This window comes from Ambystoma mexicanum, chromosome 6p, assembly GCF_040938575.1.
Source record: "Ambystoma mexicanum isolate Mex_15411 chromosome 6p, UKY_AmexF1_1, whole genome shotgun sequence".
In the NCBI taxonomy this organism is placed as follows: domain Eukaryota; kingdom Metazoa; phylum Chordata; class Amphibia; order Caudata; family Ambystomatidae; genus Ambystoma; species Ambystoma mexicanum.
Window position 1 is genome coordinate 421,182,138 of NC_090935.1, and position 27,152 is coordinate 421,209,289.

Sequence of the window (27,152 nt, forward strand, 5' to 3'; positions counted from 1 at the left end):
TTCCTTTCGCTATTACTCATCCTTCAGTAAAGCGAGAGGAGCTGGCAGTCAAAGAGGCCAACGCAGGGGTACCAGAGGTGGACGACAGGGTACCCGTGGTGCCAAGGCCACTCGGGCTGTTGCCTCTTTGCCCTCCGGTAACGCCGCAGCCGCTACCACTCAGTCATGAGGCCATGTCCCATGGTTCGCCGGTTGGGGGAAACCTGGCGCAGCATCTTGTAGAGTGGTGTGCATTACTTCAGATGTGTGAGTTCTGGAGATCATAACCCACGGCTACTGTCTTCCCTTTCGGCAGAGGCCTCGCGACAATCCACCGGGGAACCTCTCTTTGCAGAGTCCGGATCCGCTACTTGCGCAGGAAATTCAAGCCCTGCTGGAGAAAGGCGCCATAGAACCGGTTCCTGTAGCGGAGAGGAACAAGGGATGGTATTCCCCTTATTTTTTGATTTCAAAGAAAGACTGGGGATTGAGACCCATCATGGACTTGTACTGTTTGAACAAACTCCTCAGGAAGGACAAGTTCAAGATGGTTACTCTCTCTCAAGTCCTCCAGGCCCTTCAGCTTCAGGACTGGTTGGTGTCTCTCGACCTCAAGGATGCTTACTTCCATGTGCCGATCCATCCCAAGCACAAGAAGTACCTTAGGTTCGCGGTTGGCGACTCGCACTTTCACTTTTGGGTCCTGCCGTTCGGCTTGACCTCCGCCCCGAGGGTTTTCACCAAGCTCATGGTGGTGGTGCTAGCGTATCTCAGGCAAGGGGGATTCACGTCTACCCCTACCTGGATGATTGGTTGATCAGGGGGAGCTCTCCCGAGCAAGTCCTGGATCATCTGTCCGTCACCTGCCACTCCCTTGACAGGCTGGGCTTCTCCCTCAATTTAAAGAAGTCCCATTTGACGCCAACACGGTGGCTCCAGTACATCGGAGCAGTGCTTGACACTTCCCTGGGGCAGTGTTTTCCTCCCCAGGTGAGGGCTCTTCACATTCAGCAGATGATGCACAAGTTTCAGCATGCCCAGACGCTCCCAGCGTTCGAGTTCTTGAGGTTGTTCGGCCTCATGGCATCCTGCATTCTTCTGGTGCCAGAGGCCTGCCTGCGGATGAGATCTTTGCAGTGGGCACTCAAGATGCAATGGTCGCAGTCCTCCGGCAGGATGTTGGACCCGGTTCAGGTGCCGCCCTCGGTCGCCCGGGACCTTCTGTGGTGGGCCGTCGAAGGCAACTTGATGAAGGGGGCTCCATTTTGGCTTCCCTGGCCGGAGGTGTCGTTCGTGACGGATGCATCTCTCACGGGAAGGGGGGGGCTCTTGCAAAAGAGCTGACAGTCAACAGTCGTTGGTCTCTGTCGGAGTCCAGACTCCATATCAATCTGTTGGAGCTGAGGGCCGTCAGGCTAGCCCTGAAGGCTTTTCTGCCGACTGTGCGAGGAAAGAATGTCCTGAACCTGACGGGACAACACAGTGGCCATGCACTACCTCAAAATAAAGGGGGGGGGCAGGGTCACTTCCTCTGTGCAGGGAGGCGATGCAGCTCGAGTTCTGGGCCATCCAGCAGGCAGTTTCGATCTCGGCATTAATCTGGCCGGCGGACGCTCTGAGCAGGCAGAGCACGATCTCTCACGAGTGGGAGTTGGCTCAGAAGATTCTCCTGGAGATCTTCGCCCTTTGGGGGACCCCTCAAGTGGATCTCTTCGCCTCCAGTGTCAACCGGAAGTGCGAGAGGTTCTGCTCGCGGGAATTTCCTCCACAAGGAGCCTTAGGAGACGTGTTTGTGGTGGAGTGGTCATTCCCGCTGCTGTACGCGTTTCCTACAGTCCCCGTCATCCCGCAAGTGCTGCAGAGGTTATGGAAGTTCGGTTCCCGGATGATCCTCATTGCTCCGGCGTGGGCTCGGAGGACGTGGTACCCGGACCTTCTCGACTTGTCCATCTGCCCACCACGTCGTCTTCCCTACCGAGACGATCTGCTCTCACGGGAGGGGGGTCAGGTTCTCCATCCAGAGGTCAGATCCCTTAACCTTCACGCTTGGCTTCTGAAAGGTTGAGGTATAAGGATTGGGACCTCCCTGAAGACGTGATGGAGGTGTTGCTCTCGGCCCGACGGCCAGCAACAAAGTCTCTGTACCGTTGCCGTTGGAGAAAGTTCTGCGACTGGTGCAAAGTTCAGAATGTGGATCCTTTTGCATGTGACATCCCCATGGTTCTGTCCTTTTTACTTTCTTTGGCCCACAGGGGCTTGCAAGTGGGTACCATTAACGGTTACCTGGCGGCGCTGTCCATCTTTAAGCTCGTCTGAAGTGTTCCTACTTTAAAATCCCTTTAATTTCACAGTTTCTGAAAGGGCTCACTAATGTGTTCCCTCCGCCATCTTTCCTGGTGCCCGGTTGAGATTTAAACCTTGTTCTTAAGTTTCTTATGGGTGCTCCGTTTGAGCCTTTGCATTCTTGCCCTTTGAGGCTGTTAACTCTGAAAACTGTTTTTGGTTGCAGTTACTTCCGCTCGCAGAGTGAGTGAGTGACAGGCACTTTCAGTTAAGCCACCCTTCACTGTATTTCTCAAGGACAGGGTTGTCCTTAGAGTTCGTCCTTCTTTTCTTCCGAAGGTGGTTTCGGAATTTCATTTGGCCCAGAAGGTCGTTCTTCCGGCATTCTATCCTCCTCCGCATCCTGGTAAGGAAGAGGAGAGGCTCCATAGGCTTGATCCTAGGAGAGCTTTAAGCTTTTATGTTTCACGCATGTCCCGGGTCAGAGTGGACAATCAACTCTTTATTGGTTACGCTGGAAAGCGTTTGGGACAGGCTTTGACGAAACACTGTCTCGCTGGATTATTTTGGCCATCTTGGAGTGTTACCGCTTGGCGGGTAAAGACCCACCGGCTGGCTTGCGGGCCCATTCTACCAGGGGTATGGCTGCATCTACTGCCCTGCAGAGGGGTGTTCCTATTCGCAACATCTGTGATGCAGCCACCTGGGCTTCAGTACATACACTTGTACGTCACTATTCCCTCGATTCCATCCTAGGACAGTATCTGGCCTTTGGCAAGGCGGTCCTTTGCTCTGCTATTTGATTGGCAATTCTAAATTTTGACCCTAAATTCTTTCCCTCCTCCTTGCTCTGGTACTGCTTTGGGAATCTGTTATAGATATGGAATACGCCGGAGGATCCAATCCCCTCGAAGAACATGTTACTTTCTTACCTGGTAACGTTCTTTCGATGGGATGGTCCGACGACGTATTCCATATCGCTCCCTCCCTGCCTTCCCCGCTGCAGAATTTCTTTTGCGATTGCAGCTTACGTTCCGCAAGGCTTTGTGTCTGACTGGCAGTTGACTAATGTCACACGTTCTGGGGGGAAAAAACTACAACTCAGGCTACGGGCGTCGTGCGTCCTACTTATCACATCGGATGACGTCAGACGAGGTCCTCGACACGGCTCATCAACGCAGGACGCAGACACCGAAAAGTTTCCGAAGCAGCACAGCTGTGGTTATTACATGTCATAGATATGGAATACGTCGTCGGACCATCGCATCGAAAGAACGTTACTAGGTAAGAAAGTAACTTGTTCTTCTCTGGGAAACAGTAGTTTATCCCAGAGAAGGTATTTAAACCTTGGGACAGCCTAAAAGGCTTCCCCGTGCCACTGCACTGAGGGTGCTGTCTAACACACATGAAAAGAAGATGCGGATGGCGGTGTCTTAAAACACCATAATAATTAACACGAGTAAGACCCATCAAAATACATGAGAGAGTGGGGAAAATAGGCTCACACTCTCTCCAGGTAAATAAATCAAGTCCTCAAAATTCAGCAAAGTTGCTGGGGGGGGTCTCTAAGGTGAAGGGGAATTACCACATTTATTAGAATTCTCTTTAACACTGAGGACTGTAGAGCTCCGGGGGTCCTGCTTCTGGAGGGTCCTTAAGAGACTCCTGGACGGATTTCAGACGTTTGCACCTGACTATGGATTTCTCGACCCCTGGCACTTTTCTTAAAGCAGCTAAGAAGTAAAGCCAATCAGGGAAGTAGTCCAGTGGAGTTCGTCTCGGGGGTTAGTTGGTCCCACTAAACCAAGGGAAGTAGTCGTCCCTTCCGGAGCCTCTGTTGATTGGAAAAAGGAGTTTCAGCACAGCAGCAGGGCTTCACCGGGTAAGTGAAAGGTCCAGGAGGATGCAGCAAGCTTTGTATCTCGGTTTCTTCAAGTCCAAAAACCCTCACCTTTTTAAGCAGGTTTCTCGCATTCATGCACAGCCTAGGCTGTCGATCACACCAGAAAAGGTATTCATTCCTTATGAGGAATCTAAAAGGATTTCTCTGACAGTGTTCTGAAGGTGCTGTGTGTCACCGTACAGAAAGATGCCTATGGAGTTTGTCGGACTCCAAAAACAAAGGAAACGCACAAACCAAATCAGGTCAAAACGCATGAGTGAGAAAAAGGGCTCATTCACTCAAGGGTTAAAATTAAAAAGTCCTAAAGTCCAGCAAAAGAGCTGGAGGTCTAGAATATTGAATTAGCACAGAAATTAGAATTCTCTTTAACACATGCACACACTGAGAACTACACATAAATACTCCCTATAGCCGTTCCTCGACTGACCCGTCGATGGAAGGCTTCACGCTGGCAGTAGGCGCCTCTCTACCTACAGCTACAACACCATCTAAGCCTGCTGTGGTTTCACCTTCCTGCTTACCACAAGGCGTTGGGGAAGACAGTTGGTGCACATCTAATTCTTCAGCATGGGGTCTGGCATGGATTCACATGCTCATGAATATTCCCTGTCAGGCCAGGAATCCTCGGTATAGAAAAAATCAGTATCGGTTTCGTTTCTGATCTGTCTTTCTCAGTAGTAACCAATCACTGGTCTCTGGGTCATACTGCCCCCAGCCAATGACTGCCCTCTCCCTAAGCCCCGCCCCTGGCAGCCATCCTCAGATTTTTACCGCACGTTCAAGTGTTGGGAGTCCTTGTGCTTAGCTCTCGAGCTTTTGCTGCGTTTTCACACTTTTTCAGGAGATTTTCTCATTTTTTCAGGTAAATGGAGCCTCAAGCTCCACCGTTTCTACTTCCGATCAACGGGGATCCGTTTCGGAGTTTCTACGCCCCTCAAGGGTGAAGATTTCGTCGAGTTGCGCTTTTGGAGGATTCCAGAAGTTCCGAGGCCTACCCCGGACATGGCCCAGGAGAAAGGGAGCTCGACGCCCGGGAAGCTATTCAGGACCTGCCCTGGATGCCAGCCTCAGAACGTTTTGAAGGAGGACGAGCATTCGTTATGCCTCTGTCTCCATGAGGACAAGACGCACAAGGAAAAGGACTGCGCGTTTTGTGGGAACATGTCTGAGCGGACAATGAAGGATCGCCACCTCCGTCTCGCCAACTGGCTGGAAGGTAAGAGCTTGCCAGGCGAGAAGAAAAAGAAGTCAGAGCGTTCTTCCAAGTCCTGTGAGGGTGCTCTGGCGACAGGGGCCCAACAAAAGGCTAAGCACTGCGAGTCCGCGGGCACCGGGAGCGCCAAACGGTCGGGCTCCTTGGCTGCCAGGCAGGGCGCACCCTCCCAGGCGCCATCGACCACGAGCCAACGCTCTGGCTCGGGTAAGAGGAAGTCCGAGAACACGGCGAAGCTTCTGGAGAGGCCCTGGTCGATCTCGAAGATTCCGGCAGAGGGGGAGCGAGGCTCGGACCCTCCTCCCCCCGCCCCCAAGGTGAAGGCCCCAGGTGTACAGAAGGTGACATTGGCCTTAATTCACCCTGCTAAGACCTCGATTGAGGATGTCGCCGCGGCCCTGGCTCAGCCTGTGGAGGCTACGCCAGTGGAGGCGCCCTCAGGTACCAGAGTCTCCCTGCCACCGCAGAGGGAGTCGTCTTTCAGGCCCATCGAGAAGACCCCCACGAAGTCCTCATTGGAAAGGGGGGGGGAGGGGTTGGTGGCCGTCGTGGATAAGGACACGACCTCTGAAGAGCTCATCCAAGTCGTGGAGGAGGCCCAGACCATCGAGAGGGATCCTGACGAGGGCGACGGCGAGGGCGACAGTGACGCAGACGAGGCTCCTCAAGAGCTCTAACTCCCGTCGTTTCCGGCGCCGCAGGACACCTCAGCAGCCATTTTGTCAGCCATCCAGTCCTTATGCTCGGAGATGAGGACTAGGTTGGCCCTTCCCCCGACGGAGGTCCCTGAGCCAGACCCGACGGAGGAACCAGAGCCAGGACCTTCGGGGAGCCCACCACTTAAGAGGAGGACGACGCATCCTAGGCCTCCTCTCCCGCCTCTGCGGCCTTCTTTTCCTTCCCCCCCGGTCCACTTCTTACGGGGATGATACAGGCATGTACACGACTACGACTGGTACGGATGACGACGGAGGCGACGATGGGACTTGTCGCCCCCTGCCCGGGCGTCCCCGCCTGACGAGATTGGATCCTTCCATGCAATGACCTCCAGGGCATCCAAGCTCTTCCAGCTCTGCCCCGAGGAAAAGGAGGGGTTCCTTTACCAGCGGCGCAAGGCTAAAAGGAAGACGGTCCTCGCCGTACCGCTTCTTGATGACCTGTGGGATGAGGGGTTCGCCCTCCTCAAGAACCCTGCCACGGCTCCTGCGAAGAGGGACCGGTACGGGAAGAAGTACCGGGTCCTCGACGCTGCCCCCTTGTGCCTTAGGGCGCAACCTACCCCGGACTCGGTCGTTTCGGCGGCGGCCAAGAAGAAAGCGGGAGGGCATCGGCCTCGACTTCAACCTCCCCTCCGGACGGCGAGGGTAGGAAGCTGGATGCGATGGGTCAGATCATCTCATTTGCAGCAACGACCATCAATGCGGCCAATGCCCTGGCCATCGTAGCCCGCTACGACAGGGAGTTGTGGTTCAAGATCGCCCCTCTGTTGGACTTCCTTCCGGATGCCAAGAGGGCTGAGGCCCTGGAAATCTTGCAGGAAGATGAGATTGCCTCGGACCACGCCATTACGGTGGCTACGGACATCGCCGACACCGGTTTCCGTCAGTTGGGCAACGGCGTTTGCCTGAGACGACTAGGATGGCTCAAGGCGACGGATTTCCGCCAGGACGTTCAGACCAAGGTTTTGGACATGCCTTTCGATGGGAACAACCTTTTTGGCAAGGCGGTTGATGAATTCCTTCAGGCGATCAAGGCGGACACGGAGGTGGCCCGTGTACTGGGTGTGCTCCAACAGTGACGGCTGTCCTTTCGGAGCTCCGGAGGCAGACAGGGTGCCTCCAAGGGAGCCGGCAGCAGCTCCTCTACGTACCGTCAAGGTCTTCGTCGCAGGAGGCCTACAGGGGACGCGGCAAGTCAGGTGGATCCCGCCGTCGTCGCAAAGGTGGTCAAGGAGGCAAAGCAGCCTCCAAGCAAGATTGAACCGACTGTCGGGTCGAGCCCCTGCCGAAACACCCCGGTGGGAGGCCGGCTGACTAAGTTAGTCAGCGTGTGGGAGTCCATCTCCACCGACCATTGGGTGCTGGACGCCCTGGCCCTGGGGCACGCCCTCGAGTTCCAGAAGAGGTGCCCCTGCATTCCTCCCGTGGCCAGGAAGGAAAATCGCGTCACTCAAATGATGTTGGAAGTATGGGCGATGCTCAGGAAAGGTGCCATCGAGCTTGTCCAGAAGAGGCTTCGGGGCTCCGGAGTTTACTCAAGATGCTTCCTCGTGAAGAAGACAGGAGGATGGCATCCCATCCTGGACCTGCGACGACTAAACAAATACATCAAGGCACAGAAGTTCCGGATGGTCACCCTCCAGCACGTGCTGGGACAGCTGGAGGAGGGCGATTTCCTGTCGTCGTTGGACTTGGAGGATGCTTACTTCCACATCCCTATTCTAAAGACACCGAAAGTTCTTCAGGTTCGTGGTCAAAGGGCGGCACTACCAGTTCAAGGCCCTCCCGTTGGGATTAATATCGGCGCCCAGGGTGTTCACCAAGTGCCTAGCACCGGTGGCTGCGCCTGCAGGGGATCCACGTCTACCCCTACCTGGACGACTGGCTCATACGGGCAAGGACAAGGGAGCTCGCCGTGGAACACATTGCGAAGACCGTCCAGCTGCTCACGGACCTGGGGTTCTCCATCTTTCCAAAATCCCACCTGGTCCCGTCGCAAGTCGCCCTGTTTCTGGGAGCACAGCTCGACACAGTGGCGCGGCGGGCCTCACCGTCGGAGGAAAGGATAAGGACCATCCTAGGAATGTTGCAACGTCTACTGGCCACGGACGTGGCCAGAGTGAGGTCTATCAAGTCCCTCCTCGGAATGATGTCCTCCTGCATTTATCTGGTGCCCCACTGCAGACTTCGGATGCGGCCCTTGCAAGAATTCCTCAACGCCCACTGGATCCAGACGACGGGCAGCTTCGAGGACAGGATACCGCTCGACAAAGCGTTCCGTCAGGCGATACGATGGTGGGGTGTCCGCGCTCATCTGACAGCAGGAACAGGTTTCCTAGCCCCGGCCCACCAGGTGATGGTGACGACGGATGCCTCCCTGGAAGGTTGAGGAGCGCACACCTGGGGGTCTCCACGCGAGAGGTCTTTGGTGCTCGGAGGAGAAGACTCTCCACATCAACATCTTGGAGCTCCGCACAGTGTTCTGGGCCCTCAGGTCCTTCCTTCCGTCCCTCAAGGGCAAGGTGGTGAGGATCTTCACCGACAACACCACCACGATGTTTTACATTCGGAAGCAGGGCGGAACCAGATCCCCTGCCCTGTCCAAGGAAGCCCAGGATCTGTGGCATTGGGCCGTCGCCCAAGGGATCTTTCTGGTACCCTTTCATCTGGCAGGGATAAGAAACACCATCGCCGACTCACTCAGCAGAGAGCTGCGCTTGTGCCACGAGTCGGAACTGCGCCAGGATCAAGTGGACCGACTCTTCCGACGATGGGGCAAACCCCAGATCGATCTCTACGCGATGGCGGCAAACTCCAAGTGCCGGAGGTTCGCCAGCAGGTTTCCCCAACCAAGGAGCATGGGCGATGCTTTCTCGTTCCCCTGGGACGGCCTGTTCCTTTATGCATTCCCGCCATTGCCGCTGCTACTCCGGCTCGTCAACCAGCTCAAGAGGTCCCGGTGCAGGATGATCCTTATCGCACCGGCGTGGCCGAGGCAGATCTGGTTCTCGGACCTTCTGGACTTGTCAGCGTCCACACCAGTCAAGCTGCCGACGGACGCGGATCTTCTCTCCAAAGAAGGAGACGCCATTCTTCATCCCGAACCAGAGTCGCTGAACTTGCAGGCCTGGCTCCTGCAGCACTAGAGTTTGGAGGATACGAAATCCCGGCCGACTGCAGAGAGGTTCTTGCAAAGGCCAGGGCATCCTCAACGCTCAAGTGCTACGGACATAAATGGAAGAGGTTCTCTGTCTGGTGCCGTGCACAGAAGATTAACCCTCAGCGGATTACGGCTCCTCAAGTATTGCCGTACCTACTGTCTTTGGCCAAGGCTGGCCTATCTCACGCTTCCATCAAGGTACATCTGGCTGCCGTCTCACGTTACACCAGAACTACAGGATGGGCGTCCTTGTGGTCTCATCGTCTGGTGAAGGAGTTTATGAAAGGACTGTTCTGATCATTCCTGCCGGTGAAGGCCCCTGCCCCGGCGTGGGAGCTCAACGTGGTGCTAACTAGGCTCATGGGGGCCCCATTTGAGCCTATGCAATCAGTGCCGTTGAAGTTTCTGTCGTGGAAGACAGCATTCCTCATGGCCATCACCTCTGCACGAGTGGGAGAGATCCAGGCCCTGTCTTGCAAGCCTCCATACTTGACTTTTCACGACACAAGGGTGTTGCTGAGGACGCAAGCCTCCTTCATGCCCAAGGTGCCGTCGGACTTCCACCTCAACGAGCCCTTGGTGTTGCCAGTTTTCTTCCCGTCGCCTTCATCGCCGGCTGAGAGGACTCTGCAGTCTCTGGATGTAGCTAGAGCACTGAAGCTCTACGTGGACTGCAGAGTTTTCGGAAGACATCACAGCTGTTTGTGAACTTTGGACCTGTGAATCAAGGGAAGGCTCTCTCGAAGACTTCCATTTCCAGATGGCTCTCCTGCTGCATCATGCACTGTCACCGGTTGGCAAAGGCCGTCCGAGGGCCCATTCGACCAGAGCGATCGCTGCTACTACAGCGTTCCTGTCTGGTGTGCCCCTGCTGGACATCTGCAGGGCTGCTACGTGGAGGTCGACGCACACCTTCACGAGATTCTACTGCGTCGACCGGGATTCCAGGGAGGAGTCGGCCAGGCAGTGCTGTGCAACCTGTTCGCCTAAGGTGAGCCTGGTGAGGAGGTAAGAGTTGTTTAATGTTGAGTTGTTGTATTGCTTGATATTGAGCCTTTTGCCACCTCCAGTGGTTGTGCATGTGTATACTGCTTGTATTCTTATATTCATGAGCATGTGAATCCATGCCAGACCCATGCTGGAGAACAACAGTTACAGGTAAGTAACATGTTCCTTGCCTGCCTTTTCGGGCATTTGGGTGGAGGGGCGCAGGGGAGGTGTGCGCCTTGATTATGGTGCACGAACTACAGTGACTGTAGTGTTTTATAGTGGTGTGATATTACCTGCCCTTAGTCATTTTTCATAGTGTTTTCTGGGCCTAAAATATAGTATTTTTATAATGGCCGTCTAAGAGTAATCCTTAGTGTTTCACTGTGTGGACTCATTGTAAATGCCCGACTCCACTCGCCTTTCCTGAGATTTAGCCTTGGCTTCTCTCCATGCTACTTTGGTTTGGTTATCTCCAGAACTTGCTCCCTCTTTACTATAACAAGGGTGGCCTCCTAAACATCTGCGCACCAAGTCGGTTTCGAAATCCATCCGAACAGTAGTCTCTCAGAATCTGCCTACAGGTTTTAATCCGAAAAACACTTCTTAAAAAGATGGACCTTTTGATGAAGCATGTTAATATGTAGTTATCAGTTACGAATGTTTTTATGATGGTTTTGTATATTTTGGGAGTGTGGGAAACCTTGAGCTGGAGGCCCTGGTGGCAAGAAGGCCCTTTAAAGAGGAAAGTCAGACAGTTTGGGATGGAGGGTATGGAATTGTGGGTGATGCCTCTGGTGAATTATAAGGGTTAATGTCTTTCTGTTACACTTGTTTTTCAATGACCTTTCTGATTACAATTGGCATAATGTGCACTGGAAACTATGTGCTAGCTAGGTTCAAATATACATGAAAACAATTTATGAAATGTATTAACCAAAATATTTTGCAAATGTGTAGTGTCTTTGTAACTTAAAGTAACATTGTTTTTTTTGTTTTTGTTTTTGTTTTTTACAATTGTAGGTCCTAATTATTGGTGGTGGAGTTGCTGGTTTGGCCTCAGCAGGAACAGCCAGGTCTATGGGAGCAGTTGTTCGTGGTTTTGACACAAGGTAAGCTTTTGATGTACAGTGCAACATAGCTGGCCTATTAAAGTGACTTGTATACTCTGTAAACTGAGTGTTGTATCTCTTTTTTCTTTTTTGTTTTTACTTCTAAATAGGATTAGTGGTATAATGGAGGCACCTCTAATTTAAAATATATGAAACAATTGCAACCACTGGATCCTCTTCCTGATGTAGAAAGGATGCATGCTGCACCACACAATGAATGTTAGTGGGTTGTTCCTAGAGGGTCTCCAACATGGGAAGAATTCCCTACGGTTGCAGAGCGGTTTACACACATCAAGCTAGGTCGGATGCTATAATTGGTAGTATGACTGAGCAGTGTAGACTTTCAATCTCGGGAGGGGGAAGTAGGATGGACCTTGGCCTGTTAATCACCACAAATACAAAGCAGGGAATGCCCAGAACTATATTGAATAAATGTAAATTATTTTGTCATTGACAAAGGCTAGGAATATATAATGGAAGGTAATGGATAATGTGTGATTCCTTCATCAGCACTTAAGTTAAAACAAGGGTCACTCACTGTGGAGGGGGATCCTATATACATGTATGTACAAGTAAACAGCATGAAAAACTTACTTTATAGGATAGTATAAACAATATTGATGGGAATTTTTGGGAAACATTAATTGTGATACATCAAATACAGGGTTGGGTCACTTGCTACAATGTTTGTATCCATAATTGTGGAGGTTTATTGGAGAGAATTTAACACACAAACTGAAATCTACTCTATCTGTGAGTCCCCTGGCACTTTCTGCTGGACCACTGAATTTTTCACTAGTTCTGAGTTGGAATGTTTTTCCAAACTCGTTCATTCTTTTACTCTGATCCTGCGAACCCTTTTACCTCTTTAAGGAGTTATGGATTCCTGGCCATTGCCCCAAAACAGATGAACGAAGCACAGGAAGTAAATCAAAAAGGCTTAACTTGCCTCCAAAAGCCGCAACACTAATCAAACCATAGCAAAACTGTGGTGGTCGACGGTTGGTTCCATTAATGCCAATGAAGGGAAAGCTGCAAAATAGTCTTTCATAAATTACTATTTGCTAAATGTGTGGAAATTGAGTTGTCTGTGTGGGTCGTGATCACATCCTTTCACCTATATGTATAGTGCTGGCCACCAGGTTGTGGATTTACATTTGGTATTAGCAGTGGCCAGGGTTTTATAAGTACTGTTTTCACTCTTCTTATTAACGAAAAGGACTGGTCGATATTCTGTGTGATTTATTTTGTTTATCTTAATTATTTTCCTTTACATTTTTTCTATGACCTCTTTTTTTTGGTGCATCTTATACAATGTACCAGTGTGATGTATTCTTTGTGGGTAACTTTGGCGGAATAACTGCATCTAATTAAGCCTGACTGCTCTGCCATTATAGAGAGGTCTTGTCTACCTTTTGGTTCATTTCTGTTTTGCCATTACGTTAACAGTTTCACATATGTCCACCAAGAGAGCTCTTGGGAAATCGTCCTCCCACTTAAAATGGCACTAAAGAAGTACAAAATAAGTTTTTATCCTAAACTAACCATATCTGGTAGTGGTGTTAGTATTTTCTCAGTTTAAACCAGAGTGTATGATTGTTCCACACTAGCACGTTATGGCAATAACAGGCAGACAATAGGTGGCTATTGTGAAGCTAGAGCTTTTGATGTCCTCCATGGTGGTTTGCTGTGAAAAATGTTGTTTCTATGACGAGTGATTCATAAAAAATATAACGTATTGCCATTCTTTGCTCTTCTGAAATTAAATTGTAAGCAACTTATTTAAAGCTGGAATGTTTTATGTACAGTATTTCTTGGAAGCTGGAAACCTATGGATATCATTTTTCAAAGCAATCTCTCTCCAGGTTCCCAACCCACTCAAACATAGCTGTCCTGCACTTCTCCAGAGACACATTGGCGTGCACATAGACTAATGATATACATTTGTTTAATTTGTTTATTTTTCCAACAGCAATAACCAATCTGTTTTCTTAACTTTAGAGCTGCTGCTTTGGAGCAGTTCAAGTCTCTTGGAGCAGAGCCTTTGGAGGTGAATCTGAAGGAATCTGGTGAAGGACAAGGGGGTTATGCCAAGGAAATGTCCAAGGAGTTCATTGACGCAGAGATGGAACTTTTCGCCAAGCAATGCAAAGAAGTTGACATTATCATCACTACAGCTCTCATTCCTGGTATGAGTGGAAAAAGGAACATTTAAATCCTAGTTTAGCCTTTATAATTATCTTTGAGGCCTTGTGGAATTAACATGTCTTGATTGTAGATGATTGGATAATATTTCTGAAATTGTATCACATGTCTTAAATGCACCGTTGTGCATAGTCCTGAAAATCGGCAACTTGTTTACTTATAATATGAGCACAGTTGGTTACCATACTTTTCCTATTGCACTCCTAAATAGCTAGCCAAATGATGCTCTTACAAGGGTAAATGTGCCTCATCTATGTCATCAACAATGTTGGTAGAGAGAATTCTAATGTCTGTGCTGATTCCCTTCAACCTTGGAGACCCCCAGCTCTTTTGCTGGACTTAGGACTTTTGAATTTTAATCCTGGAGTGAGGGGGTCCTTTTTCTCACTCTTGCATGTATTTTTTGATCTGATTTGGATTGTTTCTTTCGTTTTTGGAGTCTGACAACCTCCATAAGCATCTACCTTTTTGTTTTGTGACACAAAGCACCTTCATTGCAGTGTCACAGAGAACTCTTTTTTAGATGTCTCATAAGGTTTAAATACCTTTTCGAATGGATTGTGTCCTCCCACGTATTCCTCATCTTAGATATTCGTATCGTCTGCTTTGCTGCTTTGGAGAAAAAAAAAATCCACACCAGAGGGAGCTGTGATCGATGTCGTGGTGTCTGTCCCTCGAGGGCTGCTGCAGAGTGTCAACGTCATCCTCAGTATAAATGGCACGAGCCGCGCCCGTTGGCTTGAGTTCCGTTTTTCCAAAAGCGTTTGCTTCGTGTGTATGAAAACGGCGCTTCAGTCTTTCGAGATGTCTTCCTCCTCTAATCCTTCTACCCCTAAAACTGGCTTTAAAAAGTGCCAGAGCTGCAGGAAGAAAATGTCTAACTGACCCCCATGGAGTTTGCCTCTGGTGTTTGTGTCCGGACCATCAAGTTGAAGAATATGGTTCTCCAGCATGGGGTCTGGCATGGATTCACATGCTCATGAATATTCCCTGTTGTCGGACTGGGAATCCTTGGTAAAGAAAAAATCTGTTTCACTTCTGAACTGTTCTTCTCCTAACAACCAATCACTGGTCTCTGGGTCAAACTGCCCCCAGCCAATGACTGCCTTCTACCTAAGCCCCTCCTCTGGCAGCCATCTTCAGATTTTTACCGCACGGTCAAGTGTTAGGAGTCGTCGTGCTATAGCTCTCGAGCTTTTACTGCGTTTTGTGATTTTTCTAAGAGTTATACTCTATTTTATTCGGTCAATCGAGCCTCAAGCTCCACCCATTAACCTTCCGATTAACAGGGACCCGTTTTCGGATTCTTCGGTGCCCCCTCTGGGGTGGATTTTTGTCGAGTTTGTTCTTGGAGGATTCCAGAAGCTTCTTCAAGGCCTACACCGCGTGTCATGCGGAGGAGGAGGACTCGGCGCCTCTTCAAGGTTTGCCCCCGCTGAAACCTATGGAACGTCTTTTCAGACGATGGACATTCCCTGTGCCTCTACTGCCTACATTCGGACCAGTCGCATGTGGAGGACGACTGCGTGGCTTGTTGGGAGATGGTGCCGCGCACGCGGGCTGTCCGATGCCAGCGCCTCAACGAGTGGCTGCAGTCCAAGGCCACTGCTCTGGGTGAGTCCCAGCAGCATGCCTCGCCTGCCCAGAAGAAGAAAGCTGAGCGGTCTTTTAAGACCTTTGAGGGTGCCCCTCCTGCAGGGGCCCTAACACTGCAAGTCCACTGCCTCAGGGAGCGCTGTTGCGACGAGCTCCTCGGCAGCCAGGGTGAGTTCAGCTTCTCCAGCACCATTGACCACGAGCCAACGCTCAAGTGCTTCAAAGCAGAGGAAGTCGGACCATCTGCGAAAGCTTTTGGAGCAGACTCAGCCTGACGGAGGAGGCCAAGGGGGAGCGGGGCTCTGACCCTCCCCCTAAGGTGAAGTCCGCGGACTGGGCCAGGACCACAAAGGTCCAGGTGCATCAGACGAAGGCCCACACCTCCATCGACAAAGTAGCGGCGTCCCTCGCAAAGGCCGCCGGGGCGGATTCGCAGGGCATGGCCCCTAAGGTGAGGGTATCCCTGCCTGCCAGGAGGGAGTCCACATTCCAGCCCATCGAAAAGACTCCTGAGAAGGTGATGCCCTTCATTTCACTGAAACAGTCTCCCCTGGTCGCAGAGAAGGTGGGGGGGCACGGGAGTCCTCCAGGGCATGGACATTTCCTCAGAGGAAGAGCTCACCAGCATCCCGGTCCTCCCGGAGGGGAGATACGTCAAGAGCAGGCCCTATTGGGGGGGTGTTTCACGATGAAGGTGACGACGAGGAGCAACAGGGCGGTGACGCCGGAGTGGATCAGCCTAAGCCGCAAATGCCCTGGTCCCGTTGCCTCCACCCCAGCAACCACCTGGGGATCTGTGGACATTCTTACGGCTCTGCATACCCTGTGCTCAGAAATCCGAACAAGGATGCCTCTTGCGCTGGTGGCCCCGCCCGCGACTCCGAGGCCATCGGAGGAACCACCACCCAAGAGGAAGAGTTCACCCCCTCCGCATTTTCACCCCTTGCTTCCCTCTCCCCCACCAAGGAAGGACACGGAACTGGGCATGGCAACGACGGGCACTGGCACAGACTGACGGCGGCCTGGGCGATCTCCCGTCTCCGCCGACCAGATCTTCACCGCCCGACGAGATTGTCTCGTTCCACGCCATGATATCAAGGGCCTCGGAGCTGTTCCAGCTTGTCCCGGAGGAGAAGAGGGTTTCCTTTACCAGCACCGGGAGGCAAAGAGACCGTACTTTCCCGTTATTGGATGACATTTGGAACAAGGGTTTGGCCCTCTTGAACTCTGGATCGGATCTGAAGAGGGATCGCTACGAGTAGTAGTACAGAGTGCTAGACTCTGTACCCAAATGTTTACAGTCCCAGCCATCTCCAGACTCTGGTTTCGGCGGCGGCCAAGATATTGTCTTCAGGCTCATCCTTTTTGGCGGCTTCCTGACGTTGAGGGGAAGAAGTTGTATGCCATGGGGCGGAGAGTGATCTCGTCGGCAGCAACGACTATCAAGGACGCTAATGCACTTGCATCATGGCGGATTATGACCGGGAACTTTGGTTCAAGACGGCCCCCCTTCTGGATTTCCTTCCCGATGACAAGCGGGTTGAGGCTTTGGAGATTCTACAGGAAGGCGAGATGGCTTCGGACCATGCCATTACAGTGGTCACAGACATTGCCAACGCAGGATTCCACCAAATGGGCAACAGCGTTTGCCTTCGTCGGCTAGGCTGGCTTAGGGCCACACATTTCTGCCAGGATTTTCAGTCGAAGGTGTTGGACATGCCCTTCGACTGGGACAATTGTTTGGACGAGTCTGTCCAGGCCATGAAAGGGGTTGTTGAGAAGGCTCGTGCCCTGGGCACATTTCAGCAACAACTGGAGGGAAATCCCAAAGTTCCTCCAAAGGATTCGGAGGAAGTGTCTCGTCCTACCGTCAGCCCTCCGCTCATCGGCCCAGGAGACCTACAGGGGCCGTGCCAAGTCTGGAGGTGGATGTCGTCCCCAAGGCGCTCCTTCGGCGTCAGAACAAGACTGAACCGGCTGTAGAGTCGGCGTGTGGAAGACCATCTCCGACTGTTGGGTGCTGGACACACCATGGAGTTCCAATGGAAGTGCCCAAGGATACCACCAGTGGCCAGTCAGGACAACCACGTCCCTCAGCTGCTGGAGGTAAGGGCCATGTTAAAAACAAAAAAATAAAACAAAAAAAGGGCGCTCGAGTGCTCTTGTTACTTCCTCGTCAGAAAGAAGACCGGAGGTTGGAGGCCCATTCTGGACTTGGAAGATGCCTATTTTGACATCCCCATACAAAAGGGACACCGCAAGTAGCTACGTTTCGTGGTTCAAGGACATTACCAGTTCAAGGCCCTTCCCTTCGGGTTGAAGTCGGCGCCACGAGTGTTCACCAAGTGCCTGGTCCCGGTGGCGGCGCAGCTGCGCCTACTAGGGATCCACGTGTACCCATACCTGGACGACTGGCTCATCTGGGCAAACTCGAAGGAGATCGCTGTCGACCACACGGCGAAGACAGTCCAACTCCTTATGGACCAGGGGTTCTCGATAAACTTTGCAAAGTCCTGCTTGACTCCATCGCAGGACGCACGGTTTTTGGGAACCCGTCTCAACATTGTGCCTGGCGTCTCCGTCAGAGGAGAGGATTGCGCCCATCTTGGGCAAGGCACAATGGTTGTTGGCCCTGAAGGTCGCAAGGGTAAAATCTGTCAAGTCCCTACTCTGCATGAGGTCGTCATGAATTTAGCTCATTTGGCTGTGCAGGCTACGGATGCGTCCGCTGCAGGAGTTCGACACCCGCTGGATACAAGTGGTGGGGAGCTTCGAGGACAAGATCGCGCTCTTAGTTTCCGTCGGGCGATACAGTGGTGGGGAGTGGGCGCACATCTGTCTGCAGGTGCGGATTTCCAGACCCCACCTCATCAGGAGACGATCACGACGGACACCTCCCTGGAAGGATGGGGAGCGCATTCCGGAAGTATTCATGCAAGAGGCCTGTGGCTACTGGAGAAGTCGTTGCACATCGAAGTGTTGGAGCTGCGGGCAGGGTTCTGGGCCCCTCAAGTCCTTCCTTCCGTCCCTCAAGGGCAAAGTGGTACAGGTCTTCACGGATAATAACACCACAATGTTCTACATCCGGAAGCAGGGGGGAAACCAGATCCCCCAGCGCTCTCCGAAGAGGCACAGGACCTTTGGCTCTGGGCCATAGCCCAGGGGGATGTTCCTCATCCCGATTCATCTAGCAGGAGTGAAGAATACCATTGCAGACTCTCTCAGCAGGGAGCTCTGTTCTTGCCACGAGTGGGAACTTTGGTAGGACTAAGTGGATCACCTGTTCCGCAGATGGGGCAATCCCCACATCGGTTTTCGATGGCGACACACACCAAGTGCCAGAGGTTCGCCAGCAGGTTTCCCCAGCCGGGTATCATGGGGGACACATTATTTCCCCTGGTACGGCCTGTTTCTGTGCGTTCCCTCCATTGCTTCTTCGACTAGTCAATCAACTCAGACGGTCCCAGTGCAGGATGATCCTTGTCGCACCGGCGTGACCGAGACAGATACGGTACCCGGACCTTCTGGACATGTCATTGTCCCCTCCAGTCAAGCTTCCGGCGGCCGCAGATCTTCTCGCGAGGGAAGGAGTCGCGATTCTGTACCATGAACCAGGATTGCTGAACCTGAAGGCCTGCCTCCTGCAGCACTAGAGTTTGGGGGCTACGATATCCCAGCGGATTGTAAGGAGGTGCTTGCCAAGGGCAGAGCTTCTACTCTCAAAGGCTATGGGCACAAGTGGAAGAGATTCGCTGTTTGGTGCCGTACTCAGAAGATTTACCCTCTACGAGTCACTGCTCCGCAGGTGCTCCAGTATTTGTTGTCTTTGGCCTAGGCAGGACTGGCCATGCTTCCATCAAAGGTCATATGGCGGCCATTTTTCCGCTACACCAGATCTCTTGGACGATCATCCTTCTGATTTCATTGTTTGGTCAAGGAGTTTTTGAAGGGACTATTTTGCTCGTTCCTGCCGGTGAAGGCTCCGGCCCCGGCGTGGGAGCTCAATGTGGTGCTTACTAGGCTCATCGGTCCCCCTTTGAGCCTATGCATTTGGTGCCACTGAATTTCTTGCTGTGGAAAGCAGCCTTTCTTGTGGCCATCCCTTCCGCACGACGAGTGGGAGAGATCCAGGCCCTCTTGTAAACCACCTTTTTTTGATGGTCCACGAGACGAGGGTGATGCTACGGACGCACTCCTCCTTCATGCCCAAGGTGCCGTCGGACTTTCATCTAAACAAGCCCTTGGTGTTACCTGTAACCTTCCCGGCGCATTCGTCGCCGGCTGAGAGGGTTTTTCACAAAGCTGATGGCGGTAGTGGCAGCCAGTCTTGGGAGAGGTGGGATTCATGTCTAACCTTATCGGGATGATTGGTTAATCAGGGCATGTTCACATGAACAGGCTCAGGAACATCTGAGCATGACCTGCCACTTCTTAGAGACTGGGCGTCTCCATCAATTGCAAGAAGTCAAATGTGATATCATTCCAAAGACACCAATTCATTGGAGCAGTCCTGGATACTTCCTCCGGCAAAGCCTCGCCTTCCAATGTGATAGCTCATCACATTCTGCAGATGGTAAAGTTCCAGAATGCCCAGCATCTGCCAGCCTTCGATTTTCGGAGGTTGCTCGGCATCATGGCATCCTGCATTTTTCTGGTGCCAGAGGCCAGATTGAGAATGTGATCCCTTCAATGGGCCCTCAGGACTCAATGGTCCCAGAGATTCAGTGCCAAGTATTCAAATAAACCTACACACAAGGTTTCTTGATTAAACAATTATTAATTCAACACTCAGTTATAGTAAGCCTTCTTCAGAAGGGAGCAATATAAAACGCACAAATATACTTCACTAATCTAAATCAGCAAATAGCCATCTGGGATGACACACAGGCACTACCTACACCCTCAGGTAACTTGAATAGCTAGGCTGCTGTTGGTATTAATATATTCCTGTTGCATTTAGAATATTCTTGGGAGTAGTGTTAAAGAGAAGAGTTCAGAATAAAACCAGTATTCACACAATTATTCTTAAGTAGGTAAGTACTTTTAAAACAACCCCCCAATGCAAAGTTGGTTAACACTTTCCTGGAAGGAAGGCAAAACGCATGAGCAGAATAGCCATTCAGGGAGTCTGGCCAGCCAATGTTAAGTTAGCAAAACTCAAGGTGAACTGAAGCTCTTGCAGGTAAGTAGAAAGTCTTTTCTAATGTTTAAAAAGTCTTTGTATAATAGAAGCAATTAAAGTAGGGCCACAAGCTGATTAGGCTTATGAAGTAAAGAAGCTGCAATCAAACCTACACATGACACCAAGCAACCCTCCAACGAGGACAAGTGGCTACACAACAAGAGATGGATGAGTTCTCTTAGACTTTACAGTACCTTTTTAGGTTGAATAAAAAGTGCAGCAGTTGACTTCTGTTCCTGTGCAGCTCTGCAGATCCCGCTATTCCTAGGCCTCAGTCGTCTGGACAAGAGGGAGGACTTCAGGGTACTCCTGCACTGCAATTAGATGGTCACCGCTCGCAACTGGCAAAAGTGGCTGTTCATTGTTTCAGCTCCTCGCGTCTACCGCAAATAGCGACAGGCAGTTCCTGGCTCTCGAGATGGGCTTTCCTTGCATCTGGGGTCCCGCACTCTGAGGGGGCTCAGGCTCGGTCAGTCAGTCTTTCTTCCTTTGAGGCCAGAGGATCTTCCTGGAGCTCTTGGCCAGCTTAAAAGCAACGCATACAAACTGGTGGTCCTCTTCCTGGATATCCGGTTGCAGCAGCGACTACAGTGGATACTCTACCAGCATTGAGAGGATGTCCAGGTGGCTTACTTTGGAGTTTATTGGTCCCACCAACTCAAAGGGAGAAGTCGTCCTCGCAGGGGCTTCTCTGTCTATACGAATTTGGAGTTTCAGCACAGCACAGTGCTTCACCGGCAAACCAACGGTCCAGGAGTTGCACCAGGCGTCCTCTTCCAGTTCTTGTTCGGTTCCTTCGTCCAGTGATCAACTCTGCTTTCCAAGCCAAAATGCCTTGCCTCTTATGCAGCTTGCTACCATTAATTCCAGCCCAGCTGTCAGTCACCCAACAGGATGGCTGTCCTTGCTAGACAGCCAGCCGGCCAGAGTGCATTCCTGTCTCCTAGGAGACTAAGCACAGAGAGATTTGGGCACCTACTTTGCTTCCTGTTGTTGTTAGGGAGAATTCTCTGTTTAGGCTGAATTTCCTAACCTAGTGAGTCCCCCAGCAGCTTTGCTGGATTTTTGGGGTTTATTTTTTTTCTCCTGCCAAGAGTGAGACTCTTTTACCCTCACTCTTGGACATGATTTGAGTGTGTTTCTTTGAATCTAGATGTGTCTAATGGGGTCTTTTACTCCATAGGGTTTCATGTGTTTTTGTGATGTTACACAGCACCCTCTGTGCAGTAACACAGGGGTGTCATAGTGACCCCCCAGTATAGACTCCATACCCTGGACTGACTGTCTCCCAGGGCATGTAAAGTCACCATTGACTTACTTTACTAGTCTTAAATTCTGAACAGAACCAGTACAAACCATCATATTGTGGACGTACTGGCTGGGGCAATTAGATTGCCCCAGGGTCTGTAAGTCGAGGGGGCACGTCTCCGTCCCCCCTGATCGAGTTTTGGCTGGTGGCAGTGGATACTACTTTTTATATTCAACCGCAAATATTTTCCTATGGGATTTTCCATTGTTTTAGGCTACTATCTTTATTTAATTATTTAAGGTAGCCTCGAACATACCGCCGGTTTATTTAATTAATATTAATTCTCCGGTTGGTATTTTTTGCCAAAACTTGATTCTAAAATGGCGTTTGTGTTCTCTTCTGTGACTTCAACCCAAGTCAAGCCCTTTGTTCCACTTTTTGGCGGGCTTCTCCACAGAAGCCCTCCAAAGTGGTGCCACTATGTCTGGGGTACTTAGGCGGGGTTGAGGGGAGTTTAGGCACCCTGGACTGAGTTGCCTAGGCAACTCAAGTCGCACTCCGTCCTGATTGGCCCAAGTGGTGAGCCGGCCGGCTCACCACTTAGCATGTTTGAGTGACAGCTAGGCTGAGTGAATGGGGGCTTGCTGCATAAAAGCAGGGCTTTGGGGACTGGAACTTCAGAAGTCGCCACAGGACCTAAGAATCTGACGAGGGAGAAGCTGAGCCGACCTGCCACGACACCACGACCGGTGGAGCCCTGCTGGACCGTCTCACCACTTTTCCCAACGACAGAGGAGATCTCCCGCCGGAGAGTCTTCTTTCTTTGACTGGTGGGGATAACCAGTTTCACCGTCTTTTTGCTTTCCCGACGTATCTCGTGGCCGCCTTGGCCGTGCTAAGCACCCCAGCAACCGGGATACCATGTTTTACCACGACCGCAAGATAAAGGTACCACCTTTTACCGGAAAACTCCGCGGCTGGTTTCTGCCCTGGTAGTGCAACGACCTGCATCTTTCCTCCACGTCGAGATCTTCTCTTCCCTGGACGAGGCCGCAACTTGCAACCACTACCAGGAACTGCCACCGCTATAGGATCCTTCCCACTTAAGGTACCGTGTCCCGCCTGGCTTCCCTTGCAACCGACTGTACGGGGTAGATTTAGCCTCCAGCTTCCGAACCTGGGTTAGCCTGGGACACCCTGGCTAAACTTTTCTAAGCCTCTCTAAACTCTTTCCTGAACCCTCTGCAAGACTTTCTAAGCCTAGTGTAACTGTGTGATCTTGGACGCATTTGTGCTCTGCTCTCTCTAAGAGTGGGCCCAGCCGTTGGATTTTGGCTCACGAGTGACCTTTGCTCTATGCCTTGCTAATAGTGTTCCTGAATCGTAGAGTGGTGTAATCTTGCATATTCTGTCTTTTTCCCTCCCTTTTCCACAACCTTAGTAGAGTGCAATCTAGTTAAGCGCTCACCTCTGTATGAAAATAAGTGGAGTCTTACTGTGATTTTTTAATAAGGGGAAAATGGGGTATCATAATAGTAACTGTTTAGAATATTTTACAATAAGAGTGCTGGAGTGTTTCACTGTGTGTTTATAAATAAATAATTATATACTGTGATACCAAAGCTCTGGTCAGTGTTTGCTTGTATTATTGTATCTAAGTGCCTATTGAGTATACTTTGCATACTGCCTAACTCTTCTTGAGGGAAGTCTGACTGCTCAGCCACAGCTACCAGGTAAATCTGGGTGGTACAGACTGCTACCAAGTGGGTTTACTGCTAACACCTGTAGTCTTAAATCTTTTGCAGTGGTCCCTAAGGGAACTGCACATGTTTCTGCCTAACACCGCCAGACACCCTCGAGCCAGAGGCGGGCTTCACTCGTGAATCCCGCCAAAGGCAGAATGAACAAAGGAACAAAACCTGGTTTGGTGTGCAGAGTTAATCTCAGGAAGGACCTTTCCACAAGAAAATAGCAAATGAAGAAAATCAGGGCCATTTTGACAAAAATGGCACCCATGGGTGATTTACCGTGGCTAGGAACGCAGCCTGCTGGAAAATCTCATAATGGTAGTAAGAAGTAAACCACTGCCACCAGCCATTCAGTGAGGAAAGGGTAACATAAAAATGTTACATGAGAAGCCAGACAAAGGGGATACTAAGTAACCCCTCCATCACCCTATCGTAAGATGGTGTGTGCCGGGTCTAAAAAGTTACAAATGTAAGTAATGTCAATTTCACTTTACTGCTCTCGGAAGCAGTAGTTTATCCCAGAGAAGGTGTTTAAACCTTGGGGAAATCTGAATGACTTCCATGTGTCAATGCACTGAAGTTGCTTTGTGACACTATAAAAGATGATGCCTATGTAGTTTGTCAGATTCCACAACCAAAAGAAACATATTAAAACAAGAGTGGGGAAAAGGGGTCTCGCTCTCCTTGTTTAAAAAAAAGTCCAGTTCTCAAAATTCAGCAAAGTTGCTGGGGGTCTCTAAGGTACAGATAATCGGCAGATTTTCTAAGAATTCTCCCTAACTCCATCTTTAAATATCCCGCTCATTGAAGGTTTGTAAAAACTAGTCTGCATGTTCTACCTCAAGCTCCTGTCACTTTTCGAAAACTCCTTTGTCGTCCTTGTCTCATTACCTGAGTGGTTATGAAAGTTGAAGTCCATAACTTTCTTTGGGCTTTTAACTCCTGGATGGTTTTTCTCACAGATTTCACATAAAGGTACATCAGAAGCAAAAGATTTTATGTGCAAGTTGTGGGTGTTCAAGTGAAAGGTGTCGTCTTGACTAGAATGCTGTCGAGAAAAGGTTTCTCAACTTCGTCTACAGGGGAACCTATTAGCTGTCAGTAGGCCATTACGGTTTTGTGTGTCAAGGGGGGGATGGAGGGCGGCGGGGTGAGAGGGTATCTTTCTCATAGGAAAGTGGGAATACTGTAACAAATCCAATGAAGTCTTAACATCTCCCTAGTAGTTGTCTACTCCCTCAAATAATCGCCCCCTGTGTCAGGATCAGTTAGTGGCTGCCGTTCCTTGGCCACATGGGAGGAGGTTTCCACTGGGGAATCTGTGATGACTCATTAGATTTATCACAGGGTCTCACAGTTGAGGGAGATTTAACATGAAAATCGGACAGAGGATGGCATATTTTCTATGGATAAGTGTGTGGAATAATTGTATGTTTGCGTTTCCTACTTCACCACCCTTGAGTGTTGCCCGACTGCTTTAGGTTGCTCTGTTATGTTGCCTATGTTAAGGGAGGTTTTTTTTTTTGTTTTAGGTTGTATTTACTTTCCACACAAAAAGGTTAGCGTTTGTACACACCTTAACAGAAGGTTATTCAAGAACAACCTTAGCATCAAATGAAAGCAGAAGATTCAGGGAGCTCTTGCCAAAGTTACAGTTTAGGATTTTGATCATCACTCCCAGTTTCGACCAAGTATGGATGTAGCCTCCCCTCCTCCGCCCAGAAGGATTGGAGAATGGTGGGTGAACTCAGCTACCAATCTAAGTGTTACTTTGGGTTGCTTCCTGAAGCACAGCAATTGTCCTTGCTGCCTGGCCCTGTGTTTGGTTAATACAAACCAACAGAAGCTGAAGTACAGGTGCAACTGGTGTCTACACCTTCCCATGCCCCCTCCTGTGTCTTTGCAGCCACTAGTGCCTGTATTCTGTTGCAATATACTACCTCAAAGACTGTAAAATCTGGAATTGAATTCCAGCAAGTATCTGTGAAGAATGCCATTTGGGTTGGAGTGTTTTTTTTTTTTTTTTTAAATTAAGGGATGGAAGTACTCAACTAACAGCCAGTAATTCCCATCTCATTGTGCTAATCCACCCAGTCAAGGCAATTGATATGCAATAGTGATTGGAATGACTATAGTTTTTAAGGTATTACTTTGGGGTTGAGGGCTTAGTGGGTGGTCTCATCGCTGTTGGACACAGTTTCCCCACTGAGTGGGAAACTGCTCTTCCCTGTAATACTACTTTTGTAATCTATACTTTTATTCAACCGCTTTTCTTAGTCTGGTCGTTTGGTTCGGGATCTTCATGTGTAATACATGGCACACTTGCGTTGCATATTCAGTTTCAAAGCGGGCCCTATCTGTTTCATATCTTTGTGTTCCTTATCCCAACAGGCAAGAGAGCTCCCATCTTGTTCCGTAAAGATATGGTTGAATTAATGAAGGAAGGTTCTGTTGTCGTTGATCTCGCCTCTGAAGCAGGAGGAAATATTGAAACTACCAAGCCAGGAGAGCTCTATGTCCACAAGGTCTGTTATGCCACGAAGTCCAATTTTGTGTGTGTGATTAGGGGTGTTGGGGGGGGGGGGGTATTGCCCTTTAAGACGTGTAAAAAGCAAACTGAAAGTATGGCCCTTTTATGTTATTGCAGTCATTCTTCAAGGCACTTTGTTTTTTTTATGAACGTGCCAGAAAAATAGGTTCATTGTGCTGATTCTGACATTGTTTATAGGATTAAGAAAAATAAATGATCATTATGTAATTAAGCCAATGCAAACTTATTTGCGTATCCTATTTGCAGACATGTCTTTTGATTAATTAGGATTCTAAGCAGCAAGTTCCTGTTTAGAAAGTGGAGCCATGGGTAGTTAGTGTTAGGTAAGATTTTTATTGCAATGATACATCTTCCTAACCTGTGTCAACCCCAGCACTTGATATTTTACTGGTGGATTCTTTTTCCCACTAACTCAGTGAGTGGGTACCTTCTTCCACACCCAGTCTTTACTCTTTTTATGGGTGTAATTTTTAAGACTCTCCATAGTGTCATTTAAGTTTCTCTGGCTAACCTTGCGAGATCTACCAGTTCCACACAAGTTGCCGTCGGTCTCATTTGACCAGCTGCATCATCCCTTGTATCAAAACATCATATTGCTGCAGATATTCAGGAGGACTGGTTTGTCCTCAATCTGCAGGAAGCAATAACTAAAATGGTTATCAACTGTACTACATGCCAGATTTACAGCACTGGTCTCACCCTGTGGACATTTGAAGGTGCACTGCCCTGCCCTACTGGGCCATTGCACGGGTTGCTTTTCGACTACGCGGATATGGGCAAAAGGTTGAATGGGTCTTGTTATCTTACAGTGGTAGTGTCATTTTTCACAATGGGTGGAGATGTTCTTTGTGCACACCCTGATGCAAAATGTGCAGCCAGGTTCTTGGTCAGAGGTTTTCGCTCGGTGGGCAGTGTTTGGTAAGATTTATATAGTAAATTATAATTCAAATGGATTGTGTCCTCCAAAGTATTCCACATCTTTGACATGTAATTTCCACACCTGTGTACTTCGGAAACTTTTCAGCAGCGCGTGCCCTGCGTCAACGGAGTCAGGTCGATGTCCCTCGAAGGCCTCCGTTGAGGGCGATGTCTCCCGATGTTATAAATAGGACGCACAGCGCCCATAGCCGCAGTCTGTTTTTCCTGCAAACGTGTTTGCTTCGGAGACTCGGCACGCCTCATGTATTCCTCGTAAATGTCTTCTTCGACCCCCTCCAACTCTGCGGTCTGGCTTTAAGACTTGCCGGGACTGCAAGTGTAAGATG

General features: G+C 50.1%; 1 protein-coding gene across 1 annotated transcript in view; it reads left to right on the forward strand.

Moving 5' to 3' along the window:
* The window catches only part of NNT (nicotinamide nucleotide transhydrogenase), an 832,744-nt gene that overhangs the window by 211,558 nt on the left and 594,034 nt on the right, over positions 1-27,152 (forward strand). The window contains exons 6-8 of the mRNA XM_069627238.1: positions 11,268-11,356; positions 13,358-13,545; positions 25,728-25,861. Of these exons, the coding sequence (XP_069483339.1) occupies positions 11,268-11,356; positions 13,358-13,545; positions 25,728-25,861 (411 nt within the window). The remainder of the gene's footprint in view (positions 1-11,267; positions 11,357-13,357; positions 13,546-25,727; positions 25,862-27,152) is intronic.